At 43.4% G+C, this 27922-nt stretch overlaps 2 protein-coding genes across 2 annotated transcripts in view; one reads left to right on the top strand and one right to left on the bottom strand.

Annotated features, from left to right (window-relative positions):
• Positions 1 to 495: 495 nt before the first annotated feature.
• Positions 496 to 10529, top strand: LOC308332595 (G-protein coupled receptor 26-like; the record flags this gene model as incomplete). The annotated part of the gene is made up of 3 exons (XM_080788567.1): positions 496 to 1190; positions 4714 to 4827; positions 10301 to 10529. The coding sequence occupies 3 exons, from the start codon at positions 496 to 498 to the stop codon at positions 10527 to 10529; spliced, it is 1038 nt and encodes a 345-aa protein (XP_080644693.1).
• A 13441-nt stretch (positions 10530 to 23970) lies between these two features.
• The window catches only part of cpxm2 (carboxypeptidase X (M14 family), member 2), a 48204-nt gene continuing 44252 nt past the window's right edge, over positions 23971 to 27922 (bottom strand). Inside the window, exon 14 of the mRNA XM_080789706.1 lies at positions 23971 to 25780. Within this exon, the coding sequence (XP_080645832.1) occupies positions 25521 to 25780 (260 nt within the window). The 3' untranslated portion in view covers positions 23971 to 25520. The remainder of the gene's footprint in view (positions 25781 to 27922) is intronic.

Below are 27922 nucleotides of genomic sequence, written 5' to 3'. Positions count from 1 at the left end.
AAGACGCAGCGTCGGGGTAGATTCTCTCTCTCTCTCTCTCTCTCTCTCTCTCTCTCTCTCTCTCTCTCTCTCTCTCTCTCTCTCTCTCTCTCTCGCACTTTGAGGGGGGGGGGGGGCTGAGGTTACTTCTTTCTAATCTCTCCCACGCTGCACGCACGCACCCTGATACTTCTTATCATGTGGGAATCATTGTAAACCCCACATAAACATAATTTATGTTGGCTCCTGCTGCTGCTGCTGCTGCTTTGGCGAAGATCGAGGAGCGCGGATGCGCAGCTTCAGTGGATCTTCGTGGGGGGATGCGTGGACAAACTGGACATGGTTATACGCGGGCGAAATGTGACAGGTAAAGTAATGTCATTTTTGCAACTGCAAAAAGAGCCTGGATTATCTGGATATACGCCTATATACGCACGGAAAGTGGGAATAACTGAGTGAGTGAGTGGTTTTTTTTTGGAGGGGGGGGGGAAGCCGCGGGGGACACAGACACGCACGATGGACACTGCGGAGGTGCTTGTCTGCGCGCTGGTGGTAGTGATCATCGTGGTGTCGTTGCTGTCCAACGTGCTGGTGCTGATCTGCTTCCTCTACAACCCGGAGATCAGGCGCCAGGTGCCGGGCGTGTTCACCCTGAACCTCACCCTCTGCAACCTGATGCTGACCGTGTCCAACATGCCGCTGACGCTGGCGGGACTCGTCGGCCAGGGCCAGCCGGGCGGCGACGCCTTCTGCCGCGCGGTGGGCTTCCTGGAGACCTTCCTGTCCACCAACTCCATGTTGAGCATGGCGGCGCTGAGCATCGACAGGTGGATCGCCGTGGTGTTCCCCCTGCGCTACCACTCCAAGATGCGCCACCGGGACGCGGCGTTCGTGCTCGGCTACACGTGGGCGCACTCCGTGTCGTTCTCCACGGTGGCCACCTGCCTCTCCTGGGTGGGATATCACCAGCTGTACGCGTCGTGCACGCTGGTGGCCACGAACAACGCCATGAGGGACAGGGCGAGCAGCGGCGGCAGCCGCACTCCGTTTGTCATCTTCACCGTGTTCTTCCACTCCTTCACGTTTCTGCTCTCTTTTATAGTGCTGTGCGTCACGTACCTCAAAGTGCTCAAAGTGGCGAGGTTCCACTGCAAGCGGATAGACGTTATCACCATGCAGACCCTGGTGCTGCTGGTGGATATTCACCCGAGGTGAGGTGGTTGGAATATATATGTTGATTGTGTGTGTGTGTGTGTGTGTGTGTGTGTGTGTGTGTGACTGTGTGTGTGTGTGTGTGTGTGTGTGTGTGTGTGTGTGTCTCTGTCTGTCTGTCTGTCTGTCTGTCTGGTTTTCAAACCTTTTAATTTCAAGGGCCCCCTACCTATCTATCTATCTATCTATCTATCTATCTATCTATCTATCTATCTATCTATCTATCTATCTATCTATCTACGTCCCATGCATGCTGTTCTGCATGCAATAATATGAAAATGAAATAATGGCTGCTTAGTTGTGTTCCAATTAGCATTCACTGTGCCTGCACACAGCCCTTCATAAAATGGATAATCATGTTGTAAGCAACAAAATCTCAAAAGGCTATACGACAAAACAATCGCAAACATTTATATTGAATGCCTCACCCTGAATACTCAAAGAGGCTTTGCCCCTGGGCCTGCTCCCTCTCCAATACAGTAACAGTGCAGTTTCAACCCTTTTCATGTCAAAGTCCATCATTTATTCTGCATTTGAGACCATTTGAGACCATTTGATGAGATTTAGGGCCGATTCATACTCCTATTTTACCCGCTGTTTCGGCGCTGTAGTGCCGAAATGATTTCGGCTCGTCAGAAATTTTCAGTAGCACCGAAGAGCCGACTTTAGGACGGTACCCGCCCCCCCGAACCTCAAATGACGTCAAATTGTAGGCTCTACAGCGGCGAACCGACTTTTATTCGGCTCTAAAATAGGAGTATGAATCGGCCCTTAGCCTCTCAGAGCCAATACTTGGAATATGTTGTCGTCGGATAAGATTTTGTCCATGCACAATTCCCTGCTGTATTGATGTTCAAGGTTCAAGGGTCATGTTTATTTAGTGTCTCCGAAGGGCAAATTGGGTTGCAGCATATAGACGGTACATTAAACAACGAAGCAGTACAAATAAACAAACAGTTCACATAGCAGATACCAAAGTACAAAGGTGCACATAACCATTAAAGTGCTATGCGATAGGTCATAAAAAGTGCATGTGCATATAGACATACTGTATAGGCACCAGATGTGGTACCCTAGGAGAGACTCGAGAGAACATAGGCAAACATTGATCAAAGTAATTATTCTTACATTCTCTAATTGTGTGTAGACTTCTTGTTAATTAGGTAATGCAGATGTTTAACCCATTCCGGGTGGGAACCCATTTTGGTATTGGCACTATATGTTATGCTTTAGCTATTGAAAAATATCAGATCTACAAGCTGCAAGCGGGCTTGTAGGTCTGCTATTTTAGAAAAATCGAAGAGCGACTGACATAGAAGACATTTTTTTAGAATCTGACCTCAGGTCAGAATGAAAACTGTCAGGATGTAGAAGACATTTTTAGAATCTGATCTCAGGTCAGAATGGGTTAACAATAATTTAACTCTTGAGAGCATAAAATGAAACCAAATGGGTCCAACTGTCCATTTATATACCTGGGGACCACCTGGAGCCCCCCCACAAGGGCCACTGGTTGAGAAGCACTATAGTTCAGAATGCTATAGTGCCATGCAGACATTTGAATAGCACTCATGCTACTAGTATTGGCGAGGGATTCCTGGAATCTGATTGTGTTGAAATGCTGCTGTGCCACAGACACAGCAGTAAAAGGCTTCCTGATTAGCACATTACACGTAATTCAATAAAGACCGTGCAACATTATAACATTGCAGAGAGAAATATGTGTTGGTTTGCATTTGCCCAAACGTCGTCGTTATATTGGGGAAGCGTTTGGCAAGTTAATGTATGATATAAACGCAGTGGTGTAAAGTAACTAAGTACATTTACTTAAGTACTGTACTTAAGGACAATTTGGAGGTATTTGTACTTTACTTGAGTATTTCCAATTTGCAATACTTTTATTTCTACTACACCTCAGAGGCAAATATTGTACTCTTTCTCCACTACATTTATTTGAAAACTTGAGTTATACTTATTATAAAAAAACATACATTAACCACTTCAGCCCTATACATTTCAGTCAGCTCTTGCACAAACTGTTGACCATTAATGTCATGCCACAACATATATGAAGTGACTATAACTTAGTGTAGATTTTTTTTTTAAGTCCCCCCCTTTTTTTTAGCCTAGAACTGGAGGTCTAGAACGTGGGGTCATGTGATCAGTGACCATCACGTTGGTGTACTCTTTGGCCCATATAGACATATAAACATAGACGCCTCTCCCGGTTCTGGGCATCTGTATCTCAACGGAAGGCAACAAGGAGGCAACGGCGATATTGGCTGTATAGCTTTCCCAAGATTCCTTGCGAAGCATAGCGGAAGCAAAACGGAAGAACGGAAGGGGACGTTCGGTAGGCCAATCAGAGGCGAGACTCCCTCTTTCTCAGCAGCACTTACTTGCCTTCAGGATTCCACTTGACTTCCTCCTCCCGTTGGAGACAGGTCGCTCCAACGAACTGCAGCGACCAATGAGACATCTATATTTTTTAATATCTGCTTTGGCCTGCAGAGTACACAGATGTGATGTCACTGATCACATGCCCCCAAGTTCTAGACCTCCAGTTCTAAACAGAAGGGGGACACTTGTAGCCTATTATTATTTCCACACAACTCTAAGGTACGCGCAGACAAATGTATGCATGGGCACACACGTTCAAAGACACAAATATGTGATGATAGACAAATGCGCATATTCTCTCTCGTGCGCTCTCTCTGTCTCTCCCTCACAGAAACACAGGCATGCATGCACGCACACAAATGGATGCATACACATGTTGTACAAATAATGAGACATACATGCACATTTCACATCTCTCTCGCACGCACGCACGCACGCACAGTTGTAATCCTGGAAGGTGGGTGGCAGCTTTCATCTGATCAAAGTTGATCATTCATTCTACCCAGCATATAGTTCTATAGACCTCAGAAATCAGCTCTGCCACGTCCTTCCTAATTTACCCCCAGCACACAGCACATAGCCTTTCACATAACATCCACGCACACATGCGCACACACATACTGTACATGCACACACGCACGCACGCACAGTGTGGAGTCTCCTGTGATCTCTGTGGCTGTCAAACCTAGCACATTACAAAGACACCAGGGCTGCTGTACTGTACTGTACTGTACTGTACTGTACTGTACTGTACTGTACTGTACTGTACTGTACTGTACTGTACTGTACTGTACTGTACTGTACTGTACTGTACTGTACTGTACTGTACTGTACTGCAGGGGTATAGGCAACATTTGGCACCGGTGCCAACATTGGCAGCAAGGATGGTGATCAGTCGAGTTATTGCTCTGACTCTAATGATCATTATAACAATGTGAGACAAGTTAGACAACATTTGTAAAAGGAAGGGAAAGGGTTATACTTGTGGACAATCAAAATTACCGGTAGTTGCAATTTTCTGTGTGGTGTCATTAAAATGAACACATGGCAGTGGCACACTGCCTTTAGAAAATACAAACATGGCACTTTGTTTCACTGTACTTTCTGCTGTGCACTTGGCAGTGTTCGACAGCGCTGCTTGGAGGAACAGAAGAGGAGACGGCAGAGGGCCACGAGGAAGATCAGCACCTTCATCGGGACCTTCATGATCTGCTTTGCTCCGTACGTGATCACCAGGTGAGTCGAGGAGACAGAGAGGCCCTCCGGGAGCGTGAGAGGAACAAAGGGAGAGGGAGACCTCAGTGGAACACTGCGGCAAGTCCTTTTGTTGCTGCTGGCATCCCCAACCCTCCCCCCGACACACACACACACACACACACACACACACATATACAGTACACACACGTGCGCACGCAAGCATACACACAACCCCTCTGCCCCCCCCCCCCCCCCCTTGCTCGCTTCACCCAAGTCCAGAGCTGGGAGATGAGATTGGCTGACCTTGTGATAAGTAATATGCCGCCACTCTGCTGTTGCTTGCATTAGCACTTTTGCCGACCCGCCACCCCACCCCCCACCCCCCCAACCCCCCCTCTGGTCCGAGAGATGCACCACTGTAAAGCCTGATTCATGCTCTGGTGTCACACGCCAAAAACATCTGGTCTACAAGAGACACGTTGTGAGCTCGTAGATATAGGCTGGTTTTGGTGACTCTGGTCAGTTTGGTAGAAATCAGGCATAAGTCAGTTGGCGCTCCTCACCTCCCATCAATCTATCCCTGAGCTGATAGAGCAGCTGTCAACCCAGCCAGACACACAAGGGATACATACTTAATTTTTTTTTAACTTTTAGCCTATTGGCCTATATAACCATGCAGTAGGAATTTCCTGTAAAACAACCGTAAGCCCTCTCAATCAGAAGCATTCTCACTCACAATATTGATGCTTGGTCAACCTACAGTACTTTTCACAAAGTTGCGATCATTTAATATCCTCTGCATATATCGGTATGCAAGTAAAACGGTGCTGCGTTGGCAGAAGCTGCCTGGAGTCCTATGAGTTGTGCCCAAGAGAGGCGCCAGTGCAAGCAAGCCATGCGACCCTGACCCTGTTTTAAGCTTCGAGTTCTGTTTGTTTGCATGTAGTTGATGCTGTTTTTGGTGGCGTTTTCAACGTTGAGTGCACATTATGTGTCATGTGACACAGACTACTCTGAACATTTAAAAGTGTCTCTAAGGGGTTACCCAGTGCATTGATCCATGGCGCAAGTGGGTCCTGACCAAGCTTCAGTACATGTCCCGTGTTGGGAGTGAGAATTTACATTACTTATGACCCACTAGAGTTGTGTGTGTGTGTCTGTATATGTACAGAGAGAGACCCTTCCTTGTACCCCCGTTTTCTTATCCTACTTTGATCGGTGCGTTTGACATCGACCTGCGGGCAGTAAGTGTGATTGAGGCGGAGGAGGAGTGTCCGACCTTGTATGTTGTGTTCACAAACCACAAGTGACTACTAGTTTCTTACTCCGGTAAGAAACTAGGCAGTTTGCCAGTTTCTTAACGGATTTACTGTAATACACTAAAAGCACCCGGCGTAGGGTCTCTCCACCGGCGGCTGGCCAGTTTTAAGACTCACACAGTGTGTGGCCGTGTATAGTAAAAGCTTTACTGCGTGGCGATTGGTGAAGGAGCTGACTTATTAACCTCCAACGCTGTGTGTGCATGTGTGTACGCGTGTGTGTGTGTGTGTGTGTGTGTGTGTGTGTGACTGTGTGTGTGCGTGTGTGTGAGTGAGTGAGCGTCTATACTGTATGCGTGTTCAGCCGAGGGTGATGGCTGCTGCTGGGTTGCGTACTGTAGTATAGTATAGCCGACCTTCGTGCTGACACAGCTTGATTGCAGTCAGTGTAATCACACAGAGTGGATATACAGGAAGGTAATGGACAGATTTTACCGCTTCCATGACACCACATAAGTAATAGTATAGCGCTATATTAATGAGGCTAATAATAGGGAAGTAGGAGGGAATGTAATTGGTATTCATTTGCAACATCATACAGATTTTTTAACTGTCTTGTTGATCAAGACTGTAACTATTTTCATACTTTTAGTTTTGAGTGTATACTGTGTGTGAAAGCCAAAAGACGTCTTATTTAAGTTGATCATGATGAAGTAGATAAAAGTCAGATGAATGTAGCGAATAATTTTGTCAGCGTGTTGGCACATTAATATGTCGTTGTCGCTGGCCCATTGTCTTCATCTGTTTTTATTCCTGAGTCACGTATACCGTGCTAACTGGTAAATGATAATTGGTTGCCTCACCCTCTCCACTGCTTCGACGTGTTTGTTCTAGTGTTTGTTCTCCCAACGGGACTGACTCGTTCTTTTCTGACGGAGAAAAAAAAGAATTCTGCTGCAGCAGAAACGGCTGCAACCGGAGAAATGGGAGCAGGGGAGCTTCGGTGCAGATGAAGAACAGCCTCATAAGCCAAAAAAAATTATATATCAGTCAGACGGTCAGGGAGAAGACGGCCCCACAGGGGACAGCTGCCTACCTTCTGTCCAAAGAGTATTGATGTATTGTAGCCTAAAGCTCTAGTGGTTAAAGGGATAGTCTTTTCAGGATATTAAATGAGGAAGGACAGAACTGATTCTAGGAACTTTGGGGGCTGGGAGGGGGGAGGGGGGGGGGCTACAGAAGGTCCCATGTGGCCCTTCTGACCCACCTCGTCACCACAAACTAAAACTTGGACTCAACAATCAATCAACACACTTAGAATAGCACGGTGATGGCTCAGGACTGAGATGCTTGGAGAACTCTTGTAGACAGCCCAAGCCCCAGAAGGGGTAATATAGGCATAGGTAGGTAGGTAAGTAAGTAAGTAAGTAAGTAAGTAAGTAAGTAGAGGGTTTATGTGGTTAAACTGAAGTGATATTGATGATAAATTCCAAATTTTATCAAAGTATTCTGCGGCACCCCTGGACTTGCGTCATGGCTACCTAGGGTGCCACGTGGTGAGAGACTCTGATCTTGTGGATCTTGTCTTATTGAAACCAAGAGAAGCCCATTGTTTGTTTGTTTTACTTTATAATTTTTATCCCACGATTTTGCAACACATTCTTTCACCCAGTGTCAATTATCTAATGTAATCCTGGGCGCTACACTTCCTCTGCCTGTCCTCATGCTTCCTTCTATGCATGAGGAGTCCAAGCCACTTCTTTTCTGGCCAGGGAGAGGTAGTTTAGAGACCAGGATTACTGCATGTTTTTTGTGAGGAGACACGAGGAGAACATGCAAACTCCACACAGAAAGGCCCTCGCTTCTGCAATTTTATTTTAATAGCCACAGTGTGAAATCCTGAGTGAATACAGCGAAAATTATATTATTTTAACAAATCTGTATGCCAGCTAGAGTACGTTTTTTTAAAATGTATTACATAGCTTGGTTGAATGCTTGATTCTGATTGGTCAATCGCTGAATTCAGCGGTGTGTTACTTCTTGATAACAGACCGCTCCGCTCTATAACAGAACACTGCCTAATCAAACCTTCAGAGCACCAGCTGCGCCCCACTTGATTTAATGCAGCCATAACACACACACACACACACACACACACACACACACACACACACACACACACACACACACACACACACTGACACCATTACAGCTAAACATTGCTCTCAAAAATGTTTTTGAAAACATTTGAGCTAGAAATAGACTAGCTGTACCCGAAAATGGATTCTATTTGATCAACTCACTTCCTTGTTTTCCAACAGTGCTCCAGCCCTGCAGCTGGGCAGACACAGCCAGCACGAATACTTTTTGTTGTGTTTTGGATCAATTTATGTTAGGTAGCCATGTAATAATCTGGATAATAGATAGATAGATAGATAGATAGATAGATAGATAGATAGATAGATAGATAATTCACAGACAGGGAGTTTAACCACAGAGGCGAAGCCTAGCCAGATATTATCCCTTACATAACGAGCACATCTGTAGTGGTTGGAAGTGGTCTCCCTGCCCATTGAGAAATTTCGATTTGGTAATATCGATAAAGTTTTGTGAAACACACAGCTCACCAGATCAGATGCACTATATGATCTTTATTGCAGTTCGGACATCGTTGCAATTACCTCTATCCGCTGGGAGAGGAGACAATGGAAATGGGAAAAATAAAACATATGGCTTTAAGCCCTTCCTAGGAGTGGAAACAGAAAATAATTATCTTTCATTGCCACACAGTGAAGTGGGTGATAAAACACTTCAGACATCGCACATGCTTAGGGTACTACTGAGGGGAGAAAGCGCAATACAAATCCAAAGTGTCATTCATTCAAGCACACACTTAAACATTCACGTCACATTCGTAGTTAAATTGCAAAAACAGCCCATTAAACACATCATTGCAAACAAAGGGATTGAAGAAATCAATTGCCCTAGAAGAACCTAAATTAAAATAGCAGACAAAGAAGCAGAACATTGGACTGCATCATTAAAATGAGAGAAGAAGCGGCTTTGACAGGTCAGACGCTCTTTAATTCTTGCGTGAGCTCCAGCTCTGGGTTTTCCCCCAGCCCGGGGCCGTTGGTGGAGAGTCATGTTTAGCATACAGTCAATACAGAGATATTTTGTAGGGTGAAATGTTGCCCTTCAGGGGCCAGGTGATAACATGTGCCTCTGAGGATAGACATATTTAATTATACCAAGAGTCAAGGTACTTTTGGGGAGCACGGTGGCGCTGTCGTTTGGGGACACTGGGGGGCGCTGGGGGTGTGTTCTCTTCTCATCAGTCATCAGTGCCCATACCCTAGGTGGGGTTGGCATGTTCTCCCCGTGTCCCCAAGGGTAGGTACCCTCACAAAAAACATGCAGTAATCTTGGTCTCTAAACTGCTTCCCCCAGGCCTGATGGAGGGGAAAGGAACTGGTTGGAATAACGTGTTCCTTCCACGTGCTATGTCCGGCCGGGGAAACTCCCCCCCGTCAGGTGAAAAGAAGCGGCTTGGATGCTCATGCATTGGATGAGGTCAGTCCGTTGCTCTCCCCAGGTTGGCGAAGCGAGTGTAGAGTCCAGGATTGCATTAGATAATTGACACTGGGGGCTGTATTTTGCGTGTCTTAAGTACCAGGTCTTATTCCCTAACTTGAGTAAACTAAAGACCTGGAGGCGTGATCAATGCCATTTGGCTATTCTGAGTGGCCAAAGAGCATTGATCACGCCTCCAGGTCTTTAGTTTACTCAAGTTAGGGAATAAGACCTGGTACTTAAGACACGCAAAATACAGCCCTAGGTGACAAAACGGGTTACAAAATCGTGGAAAAAAATAATAATTAAGGTAAAGAAGTAAACAGGTGCAACAAGGCCCAGACCGCTGGCGTAGAGGTCCCGTCACAATGTAGCCTGACCCACATTGCAGGTTCGAGTCCCACTTCCGATGGCTTTTGCTGCGTGTCACTCCCCATTTCTCTCTCTCCATTTCCTGTCAGCCTACTGTCCTATCAATAAAGCCATAAAAATCCCCAAAGAATATTTAAAAAAGGAGAAAAAAAGGTGAAACTTGATTGTGTTAAATGGGAAAAAATAGGTGCAACTTGATGGTGTTAACTTGAAAAATAAATCAACGTTAAGTTGTCATGTCCACTGCCAGGGTTATTCTTGTCTTTTACAGCATTTTGATTTGTCTCTCTGCTTCTGCTTGCCTGCAGGATCGTGGAGTTATTCCCGTCCGTGCCTATCAACCCTCACTGGGGAATCGTCTCCAAGTGTTTGGCCTACAGCAAGGCAGCATGTGACCCCTTCGTGTACTCCCTGCTCCGATACCAGTACAGGAAGACGTGCAGCGACATCATCAACCGGGTACTGAAGCGTAGCTCCTGGAACGCCTCTGGACGCGGGCATGAGAACCCAGGGAACAGCATCCAGGCAGTGGAGTGACAGAGTGCTCAGCGGTGGGATATGGTCTGAGGGTTGACATGGCAGCTGTCATGATGAAGGGGTTTGTGACTACTAGTCTACTACTGACTACTCCAGTGAAGAAGGTATACATACGAGCTGTTCCCACGAAAGCCCAGTACAACTTTGCTTGGACAGCACTGTTGTCGATTCCTATACATATAGGAATATTAGCTGTGCTTTGTCTGTGTGGTGGTGTGTGCACGGAACGGATCGTGCACAGAACAGATCGCGCACAGAACAGATCGGTGCAGTGAACTTGTTGCGAGGTGGTATAGCTTGGAGAGACAGATGGTGTCAGAAGAACAGCAAACTTGTGAGCTCATTATTGTAATTAGGGTAGCTCTTCAGGTTTGTAGCAGTCTGTTTATGTTGTGGTACCTCTATAGTTATTTTAATGCACTGTGTGTTCTTGCTGTACATCTGAAAAGGAACAGGTGCTGTTTTACCACGGAGCATATTGTCCATGGCGGACAAATAATTTAACTGTGGTGTATTGAAAAGGTAGCATTGAAAAGTAGCATAAGTTCAACTTGATACAAACTTGAAGTCAGTCCATTAATTATAATAATAATAATGCAGATAGAGATCTGGTATTGAGGAACGCTACTATACTGAAGAGCATGCCTCAGAAGAACTTAATTGTCAGTTTCATTTGACAAAAAGTTGGTGGTATGTCGTGACTATTTTACACAAGGCCTACCAACCATGGAGCATGGAAGTGATTATTTTCGAGTCTTTCACCAATGAGCCGTGTGTGTGTGTGTGTGTGTGTGTGTGTGTGTGTGTGTGTGTGTGCGTGTGTGTGTGCGTGTGTTACTGTGCGCGTACGCACATGCGCTCTCTGTGTCCAGCTGAAGGTCTTATCCGTTGGTCCGTTGGTCCAGTGCACTTTTAATGGGAAAATATGGTCCATCAAACCAGCTCTGCCATGCTGTCGTGACTGACGTGACGTGTGCCCCTCAGGTTGTTTGGTCAAGTGGAGCTTAATTGACAGCACTTGCCTTGGCTTTTGCTCCACCGGGAGGACAGATCAACAAGAACGACTCCTCTGTATTTCTCGCCGTCTTGGCTACACTGAGGAAAATGTACTTTTTGTTCTCATTCGCTGTCTCCTTTGCCTCCATAGGGTAACCAGTGCCACATGTGTAACTAATGCTTGTAATATGAAATTCTTTGTCGCGTGAAGCCTGATTTATGCTTCGTCTTATGGATCGGCTCATTTCGGTGCGCACCACCTTACATGCGATTAATTAGGGATCGCTGTCTTGCGCTCCACCGCCGTGAGATGAATTATAAATCAGGCTTAATGGAGCCAGGTGGCCCCCCACAAAGGAAACTTCAATCAACACTAACATGTTTGGTATCATTACTGTAGCGTTATTAATTTAATGCATAATCTGGTCATTATGCAGCTTTTAATTAGACATAGCCTCCCGATGCTGCCTCTCAACTCTAATTCTCATAATGAACGCATACTTTGTACATATTTATTTAGCTCAATTAGTTGTACAGTACTTTACAAACATTCCTTGGAGACAGCTAAGTCTACGCTATAAGCATCTGATGATTGACAAGGTTTAATCCTACCCACATCATGCCACTTCTGTTTTATTGCTCTTTCAGTTTCTGCGACAGAGGAGGCGGCCATGTCTCCATATCAAAGGGCTTTGTGATTGGGCTTTGATTGTTAAATAGTTGATTTGAATAGAGTGGGTGTTTTAGAATATTCACAGCCTTTATTTAAGCCTTGAGAAATCAATATGCAGAATATATCTGCCAATATTTTCATTTCTCACCTACCTGCTTTTCGGTTTAGACACACTGGGCCCTATTTTGTCTTAATTTCAAGGTCTTATGACTTAACTTAAGACCTGGAGGTGTGGCCAAGCAATGCCACCCATTGACTGCCACGACTGTTCAGGCCCTGTCCATTCATGTGCCAAGGGGGTATTTTAAAGTGAGGTGCCTTATTCAAGGGCCAAAAATGACCCCAATGTATTACCAATTATTAATTGGATGTATGGGCTGTCAATGGGAAATTGCGGCCAGTTACCACCTTGCTGGCAAGATGGCCGTGGTGCGCATATATGGTCAATGGCAGTGAACCGATGGATTTGAAAAGACGGAGATCTCCGTCTATGGCAGTCGGTGGTTAAGTTATACGACCTGGTACTTAAGTCACACAAAATAGGGCCCACTGAGTGGCACTGGGATAATAGTACGGGAATACGTTATACGTCGGAATGCATTAAAATTGTCAAGACAGTCAATTATTTTTACAGATTCAACATGCAACGTGCCAAAGTAATTTTCACAACACTAATTCCACAGTAAAGCTATAAGGATCAGTAGCTACAATACAGGAATGTGGCATCATGATTCATGATGATTTCCACAGTGCTCAAAACCGAATAATAAATCCACATAATGGTATATGTCTTACATTAGTTTGGATCCTCCTTGTACTATAGGGATGAGTTCAACAGTAGGCTACTACTGTACAGTATAACCATCCAAGACAATTAAAATGCCTTAAGTTATGTTATAGCAGTACCATTTTCATTCAGAGATGAATTGAAATGGGGAGAAATGGCGGGGGAAATCTATATTGAAATCCTTACAGACAATGAGTTCAGAGATTACAGTAGATATAGAGCCTGTCATTGCCTTATTAAGTTCCCTTCATTATAGCATTGAACAGAATCTGTTTTCTCTTTTCACATTCTGCTTTCCATGGCAACTTCTTGCTGATGTTTTGCACTGATATAGAATAGAATTATTTTTCTCATTAGCGATAAATATAGTTACTAATGTGTCAATAGTTAGTGAAAACAAATACAACATATGGAAACTAAAACAAACTCACAAAAAGTGGAGAAAGATTTAGGTAAAATATGTGATTAAAGTATTTTTGTGTCTTTTGATATACATGTAATTTATGACAATAATGTATTTGTTAAGGTGTCGAAGAATGTGCTGCTTCTAATGCATTACAGTATTACACTTTAATTATTGTTGATAGTTGACACTGGATTGAGTGGTATTTATATACCTCATTTTATTACAGATGTTGACTTTATGCTTCAAAGAGGTTGATTTTCTTTAGTTTTTGTTTAATTTATTTATGTACCGGTACATCTTTATTTATTCTACCTGGTTGGCTTGATACTGCTGCTGATGCTGCTATGATGAGGACTATGGTGTTCCAACCGAGTTGGCGATGATAATGATGATTATCATAATCCCGCTGATGGTACAATGAAGCATTGGAGAGGTGATTTTAAGAGTGATTATGAAGAGGAAAGGTTATAATGATGATTAAAATACTGTTTTTGTGCTTTTATCTGAATAGTCCAATGCTGTCTTTACTACATATTTAAAATACTTACAGTAACATCAAAGCTGCTTCTTATTACTCTCTGTAATAAAAGCCCCTTAAACATTTGTTTGTTATGTTTGCCACTTACGATAGCCCAGAATTCACCTCTGCAGTGTATCCATGGTGACACCGGAGAAAGCATAATTATGCCTTTTCCCTCAAAAATACATTTTCTTTCCCCCTCAGGAAATATATGTGGAATGGTAAGTGAAGAGTGTGGGTGGGGGGTATGAGAGCCTCAGCCTTGCCCAGCCATTCAGGTTGTATTTTCTAGATATGCTTTGTGCAAAAGAAAAGCTTCCCCCCCCCCCCCCCCGCCCGGTTCACACCACGACAATGCAGGTGGTAATGAAACCTCTGACTGTGGCTGGCTTAGGAAGGCATTGCTGCAAATTACTGTGATTTTTAACACCGAGAGGCTGGAGATTTCCCTTCAGGGGCCACTGGCCACAAGTCATATGGCTTAATCACTTTAGATGCTACCTGTGTGGCTGGAACAGTTGTTGTTTTTCAACCTGCGGGGTCGACCGACCCGGCCCCATAGGTGTGAAACAACTTCAACTACACCTCAGAGAGGAAAGCAAATGTCAATAAATAAACCCTTTGCGACTCAACAAGCAATGGATTGAATGGCATTCATAACAGTTCTCAAAAACAATGAGTGCCTTTCAATATTTCTTTATACTTTGTCGTATAACAAATAACATATCAGCTCTACAAGCTCACATCGTATCAATCACGTTGTAATGTATTGTGATTGTGAACTTGTAAATCTGCTACTTTTGGAAAATGTTCGAAAATCTTGGATTTTGTTTGTCTGTCTTAAATATATAGTTTATAAAAAAGAAGGAAAGAAAATAAAACAATTGAAAAAAGCCTATAATGAGTTGATATGTGCCCCAAATAGGCAAGCCAGGATGAAAGTGGTTAAAACAGATCTATTTTCCATTGCAAGATGAGACACACTATTCATGGCTAAATTATTCGGTTCACGCTTATGCTTTCTGTTGTGAAGTGATTTCAAGAGCCAGTTTAAGAATACAATTCTTTTGAGACACATGGAAAGGCTTATATATAGAAAAATTAATTATGAAATAACCAGACACATAAAACCAATGGGGGACACATTCAATGGAGAAAAGTTCTCTTTTGGCAGTTGGCATTCAGCAAAAACACCAATTTCAACTGCCCACAGAGACGAGCTGTCTAAAAACAGCTTTTTCCACAGATAAACATGTTTTCGAAATGTTAATGTGACTTCTCCCTCAGCATCTCCCAACAAATAGCTTCAGGGCTTAAAAATCTCCAACAACTCTGCATTTAAATGACATGGACAATTACATATTCTATGGCATTTGTGATTCCAATTTTCCAGCACAGAGCACACTTAACCCATTCTGACCGGGCACCCATTTTGGTGTTGGCATCATGTTATGCTTTAGCTATTGAAAAATAGCAGATCTACAAGCTCATATCGCGCCACCGAGTGGCGCGATACGAGCTTGTAGGTCTGCTATTTTTGAAAAATCGAAGAACGACTGACATTTTTTTAGAATCTGATCTCAGGTCAGAATGGGTTAATCAGACCAGTGTGTGTCCAGCGGAAACCTTGTATGAATCTGATCTCAGGTCAGAATGGGTTAACAAAGTTATGTCTATTTCAATGTCCTCGAGTCTATATGCTATATAAGACGTGCCTTTTACAAGAGCTTTCAAAGTAAAAGTACTTTTCAAAGAATAACTTTTTTCTCACCATGCAGCAGCCACCAGACCACAGTAGCATACTGATCACCAAACATGCCTCTTCGCCTCAGCAGAGTTTTCTCTCTGATTGCTTGGTCAGGCAATCAGAATGATTGTAGTGCTTTTCTATATGTGGACCCATGCATGGTTCATCACGTTGTCCTTGAGCTGTTGTGCTGAAGTGTCCTCAAATGCTCATTGTACACTGTATACAAATGACAGCGCTTCAGCAGTTGTTTGGGGTGCCTACCGTGCCTGAGGTGTTATATTTCACCGCTGTCATTCAAAGAACCCTAACATCCATATTTTGGACATTGGTCACGTGAACATCGTAGCCGGAGATTATGGGATGTCTGAATTATGGGCAGCCCCCCCCCACACCACACGTGAGCTTCTAGATCGGCTATTTTCAGCAAAGGAGACCCGGTACAGAACCCTGGGGGATCCTGGTCAATGAAGTATGTAAGGGTTTAAGTGCTTAAGCCCCCGTATGGTTCTTTGGATGTTTTCGGTTCTTCTTATAGGACACATTTGCATTGCACTGCATTCATGTCTCGTAAGTGAACGTGTATATTGTGGCAGTGAATCTGACACCCCCCCCACCCCCCTGTGACGTCATGTGGCAGCCACAGTGGGCGCCCCCGGGCCCTCACTTCACACAAGTGTGATTTTTACATGAATACAATACTCGTTTGGGCCTGAGAGCATGCAACATGCACATATGGATTATCACGCTTGCAATATTCCACGTATAGGATATGATTACACAACGTTTTTCCCCAAGAGCGTCCTTCCCTCTGTTTGTTGATCTGTCCCCTTTGATGTCCTTCAAGTCTACCCGAGCCCCACCATGAGCCTAATCTGCCTTAGCAGCTCAGCAGCGCTGGTGGAAGCTGGGAGGTTAAGAAGAGCTGCTTGAACGCTGCTTCTTGCCACTCCGCTCCTCCGATATCCAGACAGACCATGCGTGCTCACACTTCAAAGGTTGGGACAGACTTCTGAGGAAGAGGCTGGCCTTTGAACCGCAGGCAGGGGTCAGCTGTTCCCTGTGTCTTTTTGCACATGCAGCTATATACAGCAGACACGCTGCATGGGGTTTCATGCAGCATCCTCATCCTCATCCTCTGCCACCAGCCAGCCATCCACGGCACACGCTGCACCTCCCTCCGGGAATCTTATGCAACCCAATGTGGGAGAGAAGGCTGCAGCTCAAGCTGGAGCGTAGAGATTCCTGCATGCCCGGTGATGAGACTTAATTGGGTCCAATAGTTTAGGAAAATCATTAGTTGATTACTCATGTTGATTAGGTGATGTAATGGCGATGTAAAACAAACGGTGACAAAACAATTAATGGCAATTAATGTTTGTGTTAGGGACAAGATGACGTAAATTTTCCCTTCATTGTCAATGGCGTTTTTAAAACAAACATTAAACCTGTATATATAGGAGGGGCTATAGCCCCCCTCAACAACATGCCAGAGAGTTTAGACTCTGGCTCGCCCTGATTTGTTAAAACCCTTCAATCTGGTATTCCATAAAGTATATCTACAATATAAAGTGGCACATCTGTGGCAGCCTGCGGGCGTGCAGATATGGCCATACTGTATATGGACTTCACTTACTTTACATTTGCTCGTTGTCAACGCAATAGCCCGGGCAAAGATGGGCAGGCTAATGGATTGTGAAGCGCTGTGTTATCTAAAAACCCATTATCAACACATGCCTAGTACAGTTTGATGCAGTGCATTACACATGCAGTGTAATGTCACATGCCTCTTTCACAGCTCTTGGGAAGGTCATAATGAGTGTAAAGTTTCACTGTATCCTAACAGTAAGCCTATACTAAAAAGAAGATGCATGTTTGAGAATCATTTAAACCAGGGGTCTTCAACGTCTTTCATCTCAAGGACCCCCTAGCTGAAAGAGAGATGAAGCAGCGACCCCCACTACATAGCCTATTGTATAAAACTGTGTTGCAGATAAATGTTTTCGTGAATTTCATACTGTAGCCTATGTTTTCATACATTTCATACTGTAGATTCATAGATCGTCTCCACCTACAGGAAATGTGTTGCCTGCGACCATGAGACCCGTTTCTGAATCGGTCAATACTCTAAGGTCTCTGAGGACCCCTACGGGTCCCAGATTGAAGACCCATGATTTAAACCAATGCATTACACTAGTACTATACTTGTGTCAGGCTATACTCTCCAAGTTTGGAATCTGGGATTCTATATATCATTCTAATGATTCTAATAATCTGACCATGAATAAAATAATAAAGTTTCCTATGCTATGCCACCATAGTTTGAAGGTTGATAAAATTGGTAGCCTATCCTAGCCTGAAAATGCATTTTCTCTTTTTTTAATAAAGAGTTTGATTGATTGATTGAAATATTTATTAACAGTTTGTAGAATTACAGTACATTTCAAGCACAGACTCAATACAAAGACTGTTAACTGTGAGTGGACGACCCAATTAAGCATTACACTTGTTTAGAACAGGGTCCACCATGTTCAATTCATCAAAACATTTAGAGACGTACAAATAGACATGTAGACTCTATAGCAATGTAGGCATACTATCAGAATATATAGCTATATAAACATTTTAATTAAAGAAAATAACCTTTACCTTTAATATTTGGGCAATAATAGTGGACAAAACTGTGAGTTGAGAAACAAAATAATGTGTTATTGTCAGATACTCCCTGGTGGTTATTTGTAGACACTCCCTATTAAGCAAGCTTCACGCGGGCCCACTACCTCCAGTTGCTCCGCCCCCTACTCCTAAACGCAGTGCAGCCGCGCAAACAGACGATTTGTCACAACTCACAACAAACAAACAATGCTCCATAATGTTTAAACTAAAACTAGAGAACTTGTAATGTAATGTTCCGCCTCATGGAACTTAAGTTGAATAGAGTTGTCAGTGTCGTCTGGAAGTGTATACTGCCGCTGAGTCACTCACACACTCACTGTGACAGCTGAAAGACATTAATTTGCAACTATTCACCATGGTGAGTTATATAATGCAATAGACATCCTCCTGTGTGTATAATGGCGCACTTTCTATTTAATCTCTCAATGTATTTCAAGGCATGTCAGTGTAGCTCTTTTATAATGTGCATGTTTTAACAACAAAACTGAAAACTAAACTATAGGAAAAAGAAGAAACGTATGCTAGGGGAGATGTTTTCTTCTTTTCCTTTACTATTATACCATTTATTTGTTTGATTAGCATTAGCAATGTTTCTGAGCTGTAAGAAGCATCATTTACATCCCATTTCACTTGACTTGTCTATTGAAGGAAAAGAGGCTATAATATCTACACCAGTGGTTCCCAAACGTTTTCATGTCAAGGACCCCCAAATCGACACTCATCAGTTATCACCTTGCAGACCCCCATTTGAAAAGGTATTTTAAGGACCTGGTTGAGCCTCTAGCAGTGATTCTCAACCATTTTAATTTCAATGACCCCCAGTTTGAACTGAATTAGGCTACAGCCTCCAATTGAATGGCATTTCAATCTCTGGGACCACAATGTATAATTGTAAAATCAATGTTAATTTAACTATTGAGTGTACAAATGGTTCCATTTATACACTCTGAGTTACAGACCCATAAGGGTCCATTTGGTTCCTAACTATCATTTAGCTGGGGACCCCCTGGAGCTCCCTCAAGGACCCCCTAGGAGTAGGACCCCACTTTGGGAACCACTGATCTACACTACATAGCCTACAGTATGTCTACTAGAGGCCTAGAGGCTTATATAAAAAGTAGTCTGCTCTGCTCAATCTAGGCAGGCATTATCATTTTCTTTGGTAAGTGCTGTTCTACCAGTATTCTGTATAAAGTATTACACAATTTACAGTAATACAAGCATAAGATTTAAGAATACTATATTGATATAGTATATATAATATTCAAAATAATCTATGAGAAATATAAAGGGTGTGCTATATACATCCCTCTGCCCAAGTTTGTCGGGTGTCAATATCTCATTTGGTTTAGAAGCAATTGAAAATACAAATGACAAAGGGATTTTTTTTCACCAGAGGAAAAGTATTCTCAATGAGGCAATTCTCTGGGCATTATCGTTAGAAGGTGCAGTGGAGTAACTAAAAGTATTTCTTTTCTGGTGGGAAAAAAAAAAGTCGAGAGTAACATAGCTCTAAATGCATCGCATTAGAGCCATGGACCAGAGCTACAAAAGGCCATAGAAATATGACTCCTCAAAACAAAGTTGTTGAGCCACATTTTATATATTGTTTTACATCCCAGTTAGACTACTGCAACAGCAACCTCCATGGCATCACTTCCAACGCCCTCAATAAACTCCCAATATGTTCAAAACTCTGCTGCCTGCGGCAGGCGTGACACTGATAATGGTCTCTGGAGCGGTGAGCAGTGGGCTCAGTGGGCTCAGCGGTGGGCCTGCCCGCCCACGGCCACCACTCCAGAGACCATATATGACACCCAGTCCTGCACGACCTCCACTGGCCGCCTGTCCAACAAAGAATACACTTTAAAATGCTGCTCACCACCTACAGTATAAGGCACTCCACAACATACCTACAGTATAAGGCACTCCACAACATGGCTCTCCCTATACCTCTCTGACCTCCTCAAGTCCCGTTCCCTCAGGTCCAGTGATGCTGGCCTCCTGCAGATCCCCCAAGCCAAGGCTCTGAACCTGGGGCGACATGGCCTTCTCTGTGGCTGTCGCCTCTCTCTGGAGGCCTGAAAACCCACCTGTCAGAATTGCCTTTCCGAGTTGACTTTGATTTCAACTTGCTTTTAGTGTTTTATTGCTTTTTAATTCTCATCTCATTTGCTTATCTGAGTTATTTTCCTAATACGGTTGTTCTCTTTTTTTCCCCCTCTCCCCTTGGCCCCACACATACATGTAAAGCGACTTAGAAAAGCGCTACCGGTATATTAATTCCAAGTGTTGTTATGATTACTGCCATTGTCTCCCGGAACTCCCAGTAGGCGAGGAAAGCACCAGCGAGCCAGATGTATGGATGGAGGATTGACGTGACTGGAGAGACCGGTGGAGGGTTCATTGATCCAGGGAGGAACTATGGAGCGATTCTACTGTATTTCTCTATCCATATGGGTTCCAAAGCCAAATAGAAGACGACTCGAGGTAGGAACCTTTTTTTGCTGCTACTTGTGTTTTATGCTGTGTATACTGTGATTCAAGCTGTTGTACTATTGCTTTTTCTTTTAACCCAATGGCTGGGTGTCAATGAAAAATGCAGTAACTGTTTCTGAGGAGGACCCCTACGGGTCCCAGACAACCCCCCTGTTGAAGACCCATAATTTAAACCAATGCATTACACTAGTACTATACTTGTGTCAGGCCTACTCTCCAAGTTTGGAATCTGGGATTCTATTTATCATTCTAATGATTCTAATAATCTGACCATGAATAAAATAATAAAGTTTCCTATGCTATGCCACCTTTGAAGGTTGATAAAATTGGTAGCCTATCCTAGCCTGAAAATGAGGAAAAAGAAGAAACGTATGCTAGGGGAGATGTTTTTTATACTATACTATATACTATTTATTTGTTTGATTAAATTAATGCATTTACCATTAATGACTTTGTCAAAATCTGCAATTGATAACAAATAGAAGGAATCGATTTTATCAATGTTTCTGAGCTGTAAGAAGCATGATTTTACATCCCATTTGGGCCATTTCACTTCACTTGACTATTGAAGGAAAAGTGATATACTGCATAGGCTATATATGTTATCTACACCAGTGGTTCCCAAACTTTTTCATGTCAAGGACCCCCAAATCGACACTTATCACCCTGCAGATCCCCATTTGAAAAGGTATGACAAGGACCCCCATAAGTGAAGACTTTTACAGCTCCAGCAGTGATTCTCAAACATTTTAATTTCAATGACCCTCAGTTTGAACTGAATTAGGCTATAGCCCCCAATTTAATGGCATTTCTCTCTGGGACCACAATGTGTAAAATCAATGTTAATTTAACTATTGAGTGTACAAATGGTTCCATTTATACACTCTGAGTTACAGACCCATAAGGGTCCATTTGGTTCCTAACAATAATTTAGCTGGGGACCCCTGGAAATCCCTCAAGGACCCCACTTTGGGAACCACTGATCTACACTACATAGCCTTTGTCTACTAGAGGCCTAGAGGCTTATATAAAAAGTAGTCTCCTCTGCTCAATCTAGGCAGACATTATCATTTTCTTTGGTAAGTGCTGTTCTACCAGTATTCTATAAAGTATTACACAATTTACAGTAATACAAGCATAAGATTTAAGAATACTACATTGATATAGTATATATAATATTCAAAATACTTTATGAGAAATATAAAGGGTGTGCTATATACATCCCTCTGCCCAAGTTTGTTGAGTGTCAATATCTCATTTGGTTTAGAAGCAATTGAAAATACAAATGACAACATTTGTAGCCTACTTTGTGGTTGAATATCCGTCAGCTATCCAAAATACAACTGAGTTTACCGCTGCCTTTTTCAGTGTATCTGGCTCTGGGATACTGTGACTCCTTTTCCACCGGTTCAGTTCATTTGGTTGCCCGAAAATTGGAACGTTATGAATTGAGTGGGCTCTCCCTATACCTCTCTGACCTCCTCAAGTCCCGTTCCCTCAGGTCCAGTGATGCTGGCCAAGCCAAGGCTCCGAACCTGGGGCGACATGGCCTTCTCTGTGGCTGTCTCCTCTCTCTGGAGGCCTGAAAACCCACCTGTCAGAATTGCCTTTCCGAGTTGACTTTGATTTCAACTTGCTTTTAGTGTTTTATTGCTTTTAATTCTCATCTCATTTACTTATCTGAGTTATTTTCCTAATACGGTTGTTCTCTTTTTTTCCCCCTCTCCCCTTGGCCCCACACATACATGTAAAGCGACTTAGAAAAGCGCTACCGGTATATTAATTCCAAGTGTTGTTATGATTACTGCCATTAACTCCCGGAACTCCCAGCAGGCGAGGAAAGCACCGGCGAGATGGATGGAGGATTGACGTGACTGGAGAGACCGGTGGGCCGTTCATTGATCCAGGGAGGAACTATGGAGCCATTCTACTGTATTTCTCTATCCATGGGTTCCAAAGCCAAATAGAAGACGACTCGAGGTAGGAACCTTTTTTTGCTGCTGCTGTTGCTTGTGTGAATGAAAATTGCAGTAACTGTTTCTGACTCTGGAATTTAATCCTGATGTGAATGTACGGTTTCAGTTTGTATGTTGTGTTGTGTTTGGCATTGACGGTATACTAGTGAGTTGTATAACGGGGAACAGTATTTGCATGTGGCTCTTGGTCACTTGAATTATCCTATGTGTGTGTGTGTGTGTTTTCGGTTTCGGTTTGAAGTTCAAGCTAGAGGTTTTGACATAAAGCGGCTGTTGAAAGTCGTGATCCGTGGCGTTTCGTGGCTGTATTGATTCAGGACTGGCTTGGGGGATACACCTCTGTTGGGCTGTTTACGGTGCGTGGTATTGGCTGTGTTTGGAAGACTGGCTATATATGGGCTATACGAGTGGCCAGAGAGTCCCCTCAACCGGAAGGGATCAATCACTGAAACCCAGCAACGGTTCATGGACTATAAGAAGGTTGTGGAATTATGAACGAGTACAGGTCTCTTGATAGCCCTTCAATCCTCCTCCCTGTAAGAGAGAAGCTCCAGAAAGTTGGGAGTGTTTATTGCTTATGAGAAGTGTCTGGTCATCTTTTATATTTATATAAATTTTATATTTGTATTTTATAATGATTTAGTACCGGTATCTGCCTTTTCACCGACTGCACGTTTACTGACAAACTATATCCATACTTCAATACCGGTCTTAATGATGGTGAAAACTTTGCTGGAGGGGCAGGCAAACTCCTTCTCTTAATTATAGTGAACACGTATGGTGGCACTGGGATAGCAATTCATCATATTAAATGATAACAATTCATTGTTTCAAGTTGTAATGTTACTGTAAGGAATTATATGTTCTGCTCTGTTCTAGATGGGTTCTGTGCGTGGTCAATATGCCACCATAGAGAAGACACTTATTGCACTGGATGTTGATGTAAACAGTGATGGCATAATTGGAAACATTTAATTAAATGTTATTCATGAAAATGTTAGGCTACACATTCCAATGACAGAAGTTATTACACACAAGTGACACACACACACACACACACACACACACACACACACACACACACACACACACACACACACACACACACACACACACACACACACACACACACACACACACACACACAGAGAGATAACTGACAAATTGCTATTCATGGCTGCAGGCAGGGATATTCTGTATTTGCAGCACTTCATTTTGTAAAGAGAGCCTTGACTGCCTGTTAAAGAAGTCCATTCAGACAAACGGAAAAACAATTATGGTTTATTAAATAATTTGCAAAAAGTAATGTGTTGTATAAAAACCACAAATCGGAGACATTAATGTCACTGAGTCAATAAGTAAATAAGTACTGCTGCCATTAAAAAAGGTCTTGTAACCGCTTGTAAGTTTATATAAAGGTCATTCTCTTCTGTTTTTTTTAGAGGGATTTTTACTTTGATATTCAAAGAGTTCAGTTGAAAGAGTATGGTATTAGTATCTGAATTCAGTGGACAAGACCAGGGTGTGCGTGAGTATGAGTATCAATGGAAAAATAGGACACATTATTAATAGTATACATAATGGCCCTTGAGTGAAACAAAGTCAGACAGCAAATAAGAAAACCAGGTACTTGCGTAACCAGAACACTCCCCCTAAAACACACTCGACCCCATCTCTTCGCCGACTGCTCGCCCCCATGGCTTGTATTAGTTTTACTGAGGTTAAGGTTACAGGAATAAGTTTCAGTTTTGGCATAGTTTCACTGAGGTTAGGTTTTTGGAATAAGGTCAGGTTCATGCATAGTTTTACTGAGGTTACATTTAGGAATACCTGGTGGCTACTGTTTCGAGGCCGCCAGATTTGACCCTGGGCGAGTGCGTTTTGCAGCGAGCGTTATTGTATTCCTTACAGTCACAGAGATTGTGTGCCATGGCAAAACCAAACCAAAGAACAAGCATCTCGTTTTTAAAACCACATAAACCCTAGAGTACCTGTTCTGGTCATGTCATAAGTGAGCATTCACTAATAATGGCAAATCTACAAGCTTACAACTAAGCTTGTAGATCAGCTACTTTTGGCAAAAGGATTTCGTGTAGAGGTGGCCTAGAACAGACCCAATAGACTATTATTCACACGGCGTGCCGTGTTGGCATTTTGCATTGGAAAAAGCGGGGTGGCAAACTGGCAACGGCGTGGCATTTCATTAACTTAATGGCAAGATGGCCGCCGTGCAGGGCTTGACTGGGACAGAAATTCGGCCCGGGCATTTTCGCGTGAATTTGGCCCAGACCGGCCCACCACAACCAGCGTGCAGATAGTCGCGGCACACAAACAAACAAGACCTAATACCACCACTTTTACAGAACAACATAGGCCTAAATGATACAAACCAACAGACAACTGTCCAATTGTTTTATTATTATTATTTTTCTAAATCATGGCGGCCCCCTACGGTCGCGGCCCACCGGGCGCCAGTCCAGCCCTGCCGCTGTGTGAATAATATGGTGAATGGGGGACCCCAGTCAACAAAGAATTCAGGGTTTAAGTGGTTTTTAAGCAGCAGCCAATCTCTGAATGTGTTGCCTGCCTGTAAACGGCAACTCCGTCAAGAGTCTGTATATGCATCGGCTCCCATCCCAGGCTATGAGTCTTGATCACAGCCCAATATGATGAGAGCAGAGAACCTCGTCTGCCCTCATCCCATCCGGTCCCTATGTCCCCGTACGTCTTTGTCTGCCAGTTTGGAGCTGCGCCGGCTGCCTCCCGGGCAATCTGAGTGGCTGCTTGTTGAATCTTTCCATGATCTCCTTGATACGCGATAGGTTCGTCCGGTTAATGGTGAAGTCACACCGCGTGGCCCCTATCTCGTAGTCCACCTCACACTTCTTAATGGAAGAGCTGTAGCCGTCTGCCCTGGCCGTGACTCGGTACTCTCCGGGGTTCAGCAGGCGCCAGTAGTCACCATCAGCCGCTGAGACACAGAGACGCACGCACACACGCACACATGCAGAAGCGTGTGTGTGTGTGTGTGTGTGCACCCACACGAACACACGGCATACAGAAATACAGTGTCAGAGCAAGTTCATGAGAAAGAGAAAGGAGGTGTGTGTGATATGGAGTTGATTTATTATTGTTTATAGGTGACTAAGCCTACATGTATGCGCCAATAATCACAGGCGCATTATTGAGTCGGACTGTTTCCCCTTTTTTAAAGTTAGTATGAACTGAAGTCATGCAGGCAAAAGAAAACATGGTTTCCGGTCTACTCCACAGTATTTGCTGTAAAGAAGTATCCAGTGAGTGATAATCAGATGACAAAACAAACACAATATGATCTACAAATAACCCAGAGCTATAACTAAACTAACTAAATAAAGTATTGCGTTTAACCGTGTAAACATAGACAAAAGCTTGCACCTATAGGGCAGTCAAAACAAACGAATACAATACAATTTGAGTTCTATTTTGCAGAAGTATAATATTTATATATGTCTCTGCTTCGTCTCATTGGATTGACGCAGAGCTTATCTTTGCCCAGCATGTTGTGTGGGAGTCGCTGAGTGAACTTGTGAACTGTGATCCATCGATTCACTCGTGAAAATGACAGCTATACCTCCCCCCAATCAGCGCTTCGCCCACACCGCGCCTCGGCACAACCGCTGAGCCCAATGACATACGATGGCAGTCATGTCAGTGCCGTTGACGTACGGCTTTGCCCCCCGCCCCGACGGCAACACGTGCACACATCTGCATTTGCATCAGTCAGTCGCCTTCCGGAGGCAGAAGGGGGGAAAGCTATACCGTAATTGGTTGCTGTAAACGAGCCAATATAAAATGCTAATGAGTTGTAATTCCGAGCAGAGTCTGGGAAAACATCCTTCAGCATATCGACGTGCATCATTCTCGCCACACTCCCTCGCTGTCTCCTCTCTGTTCAGTGTCTGCTAATGATTCATTTGGAGTGAGAGGCCACTAGTCATATTTCTTTATGCGCGGTCGGGGGCGTTTCTTTCTGGAGGTACGAAGGTAAATACAATGGCGTGCGTACCTTGCTTCCCACACAAAGCCATGCCTCCGTTTTATTGTAGGGAGGCAGTTGGAAATGAGATGCATTTTTAAGAATTCAAAATGTTCTCTTCGTTGGCCGAAGGGGGTAATAAACGATCTCCAGGAAGGAAACGGTGATTCACGCAAAGTTCCAGGAATAATACGGGTCCTGGAAGTCCTGCTGGCCATTCGATTTCACGCTCTTAAGTACAAAAACATTTTGACTTTGAAGGCATGCAGCATTTATTTACTTCTTTTTTTTTTTTTTTTTTTATGAATTGGCAACGACAACCTTGAGGCTATACATTTGATGGCTGGCAAGACTTGGGAGGGTGAGAGGGTTTGCCCGTATAAAGTCAGTTTGATGCCAACAACCTCGAAGTGTTGTTAAGTGCTCTATCTTATGCTGTTCCATACAGTATCCTAGGAATCAGTGGTGATTGGGTTTTCTGAAAAACCCATGTTTCTATGTCAGTCGTTCTCAAGCGTTTTCATGTCAAGTTGCAGTACCCTCAAAAATTGTCTGTATTTGGCCACCGACCCCCATCTGAAAATATGTTGTTCCAGGGACCCCCCCCCCCCCCCCCCAGAAGCAAATATATGAGTTAAAAATGTTGGCTCTGAAAGAATATATATTCAAAGATTTGAAACCAAAAAAAAATCAAAAATAGCAGACCTACAAGCTCATAGCGCGCCACTCGGTGGCGTGCTATGAGCTTGTAGATCTGCTATTTTTCAATGGCTAAAGCATAACATATAATGCTTAGTCAAAACACCAAAGGGGTTTCCCACCAAGAATGGGTTAAGTACAATTTTGAGGTATAGTAATTCCAATTTTCCAATACTTTTACTTCTTCTCACTCTACATTTCAGAAAATATTATACCCCCACATTCTGATGAAGACTGTCTCGAAATGTTAATCTATAAATAATAAAGCCTTGACTACTGGGAGCTTTACAGTGTTACTTCTATCTGTTATATTGCCTTTAACCCATTCTGACCGGGCACCCATTTTGGTGTCAGCATCATGTTATGCTTTAGCTATTGAAAAATAGCAGATCTACA

Source organism: Protomyctophum bolini, assembly GCF_963924005.1.
Source record: "Protomyctophum bolini genome assembly, chromosome: 18".
Taxonomy (NCBI): Eukaryota; Metazoa; Chordata; class Actinopteri; order Myctophiformes; family Myctophidae; genus Protomyctophum; species Protomyctophum bolini.
The sequence above is the reverse complement of the archived record's forward strand: the minus strand, read 5'-3'. Positions and strand labels throughout refer to the sequence as shown.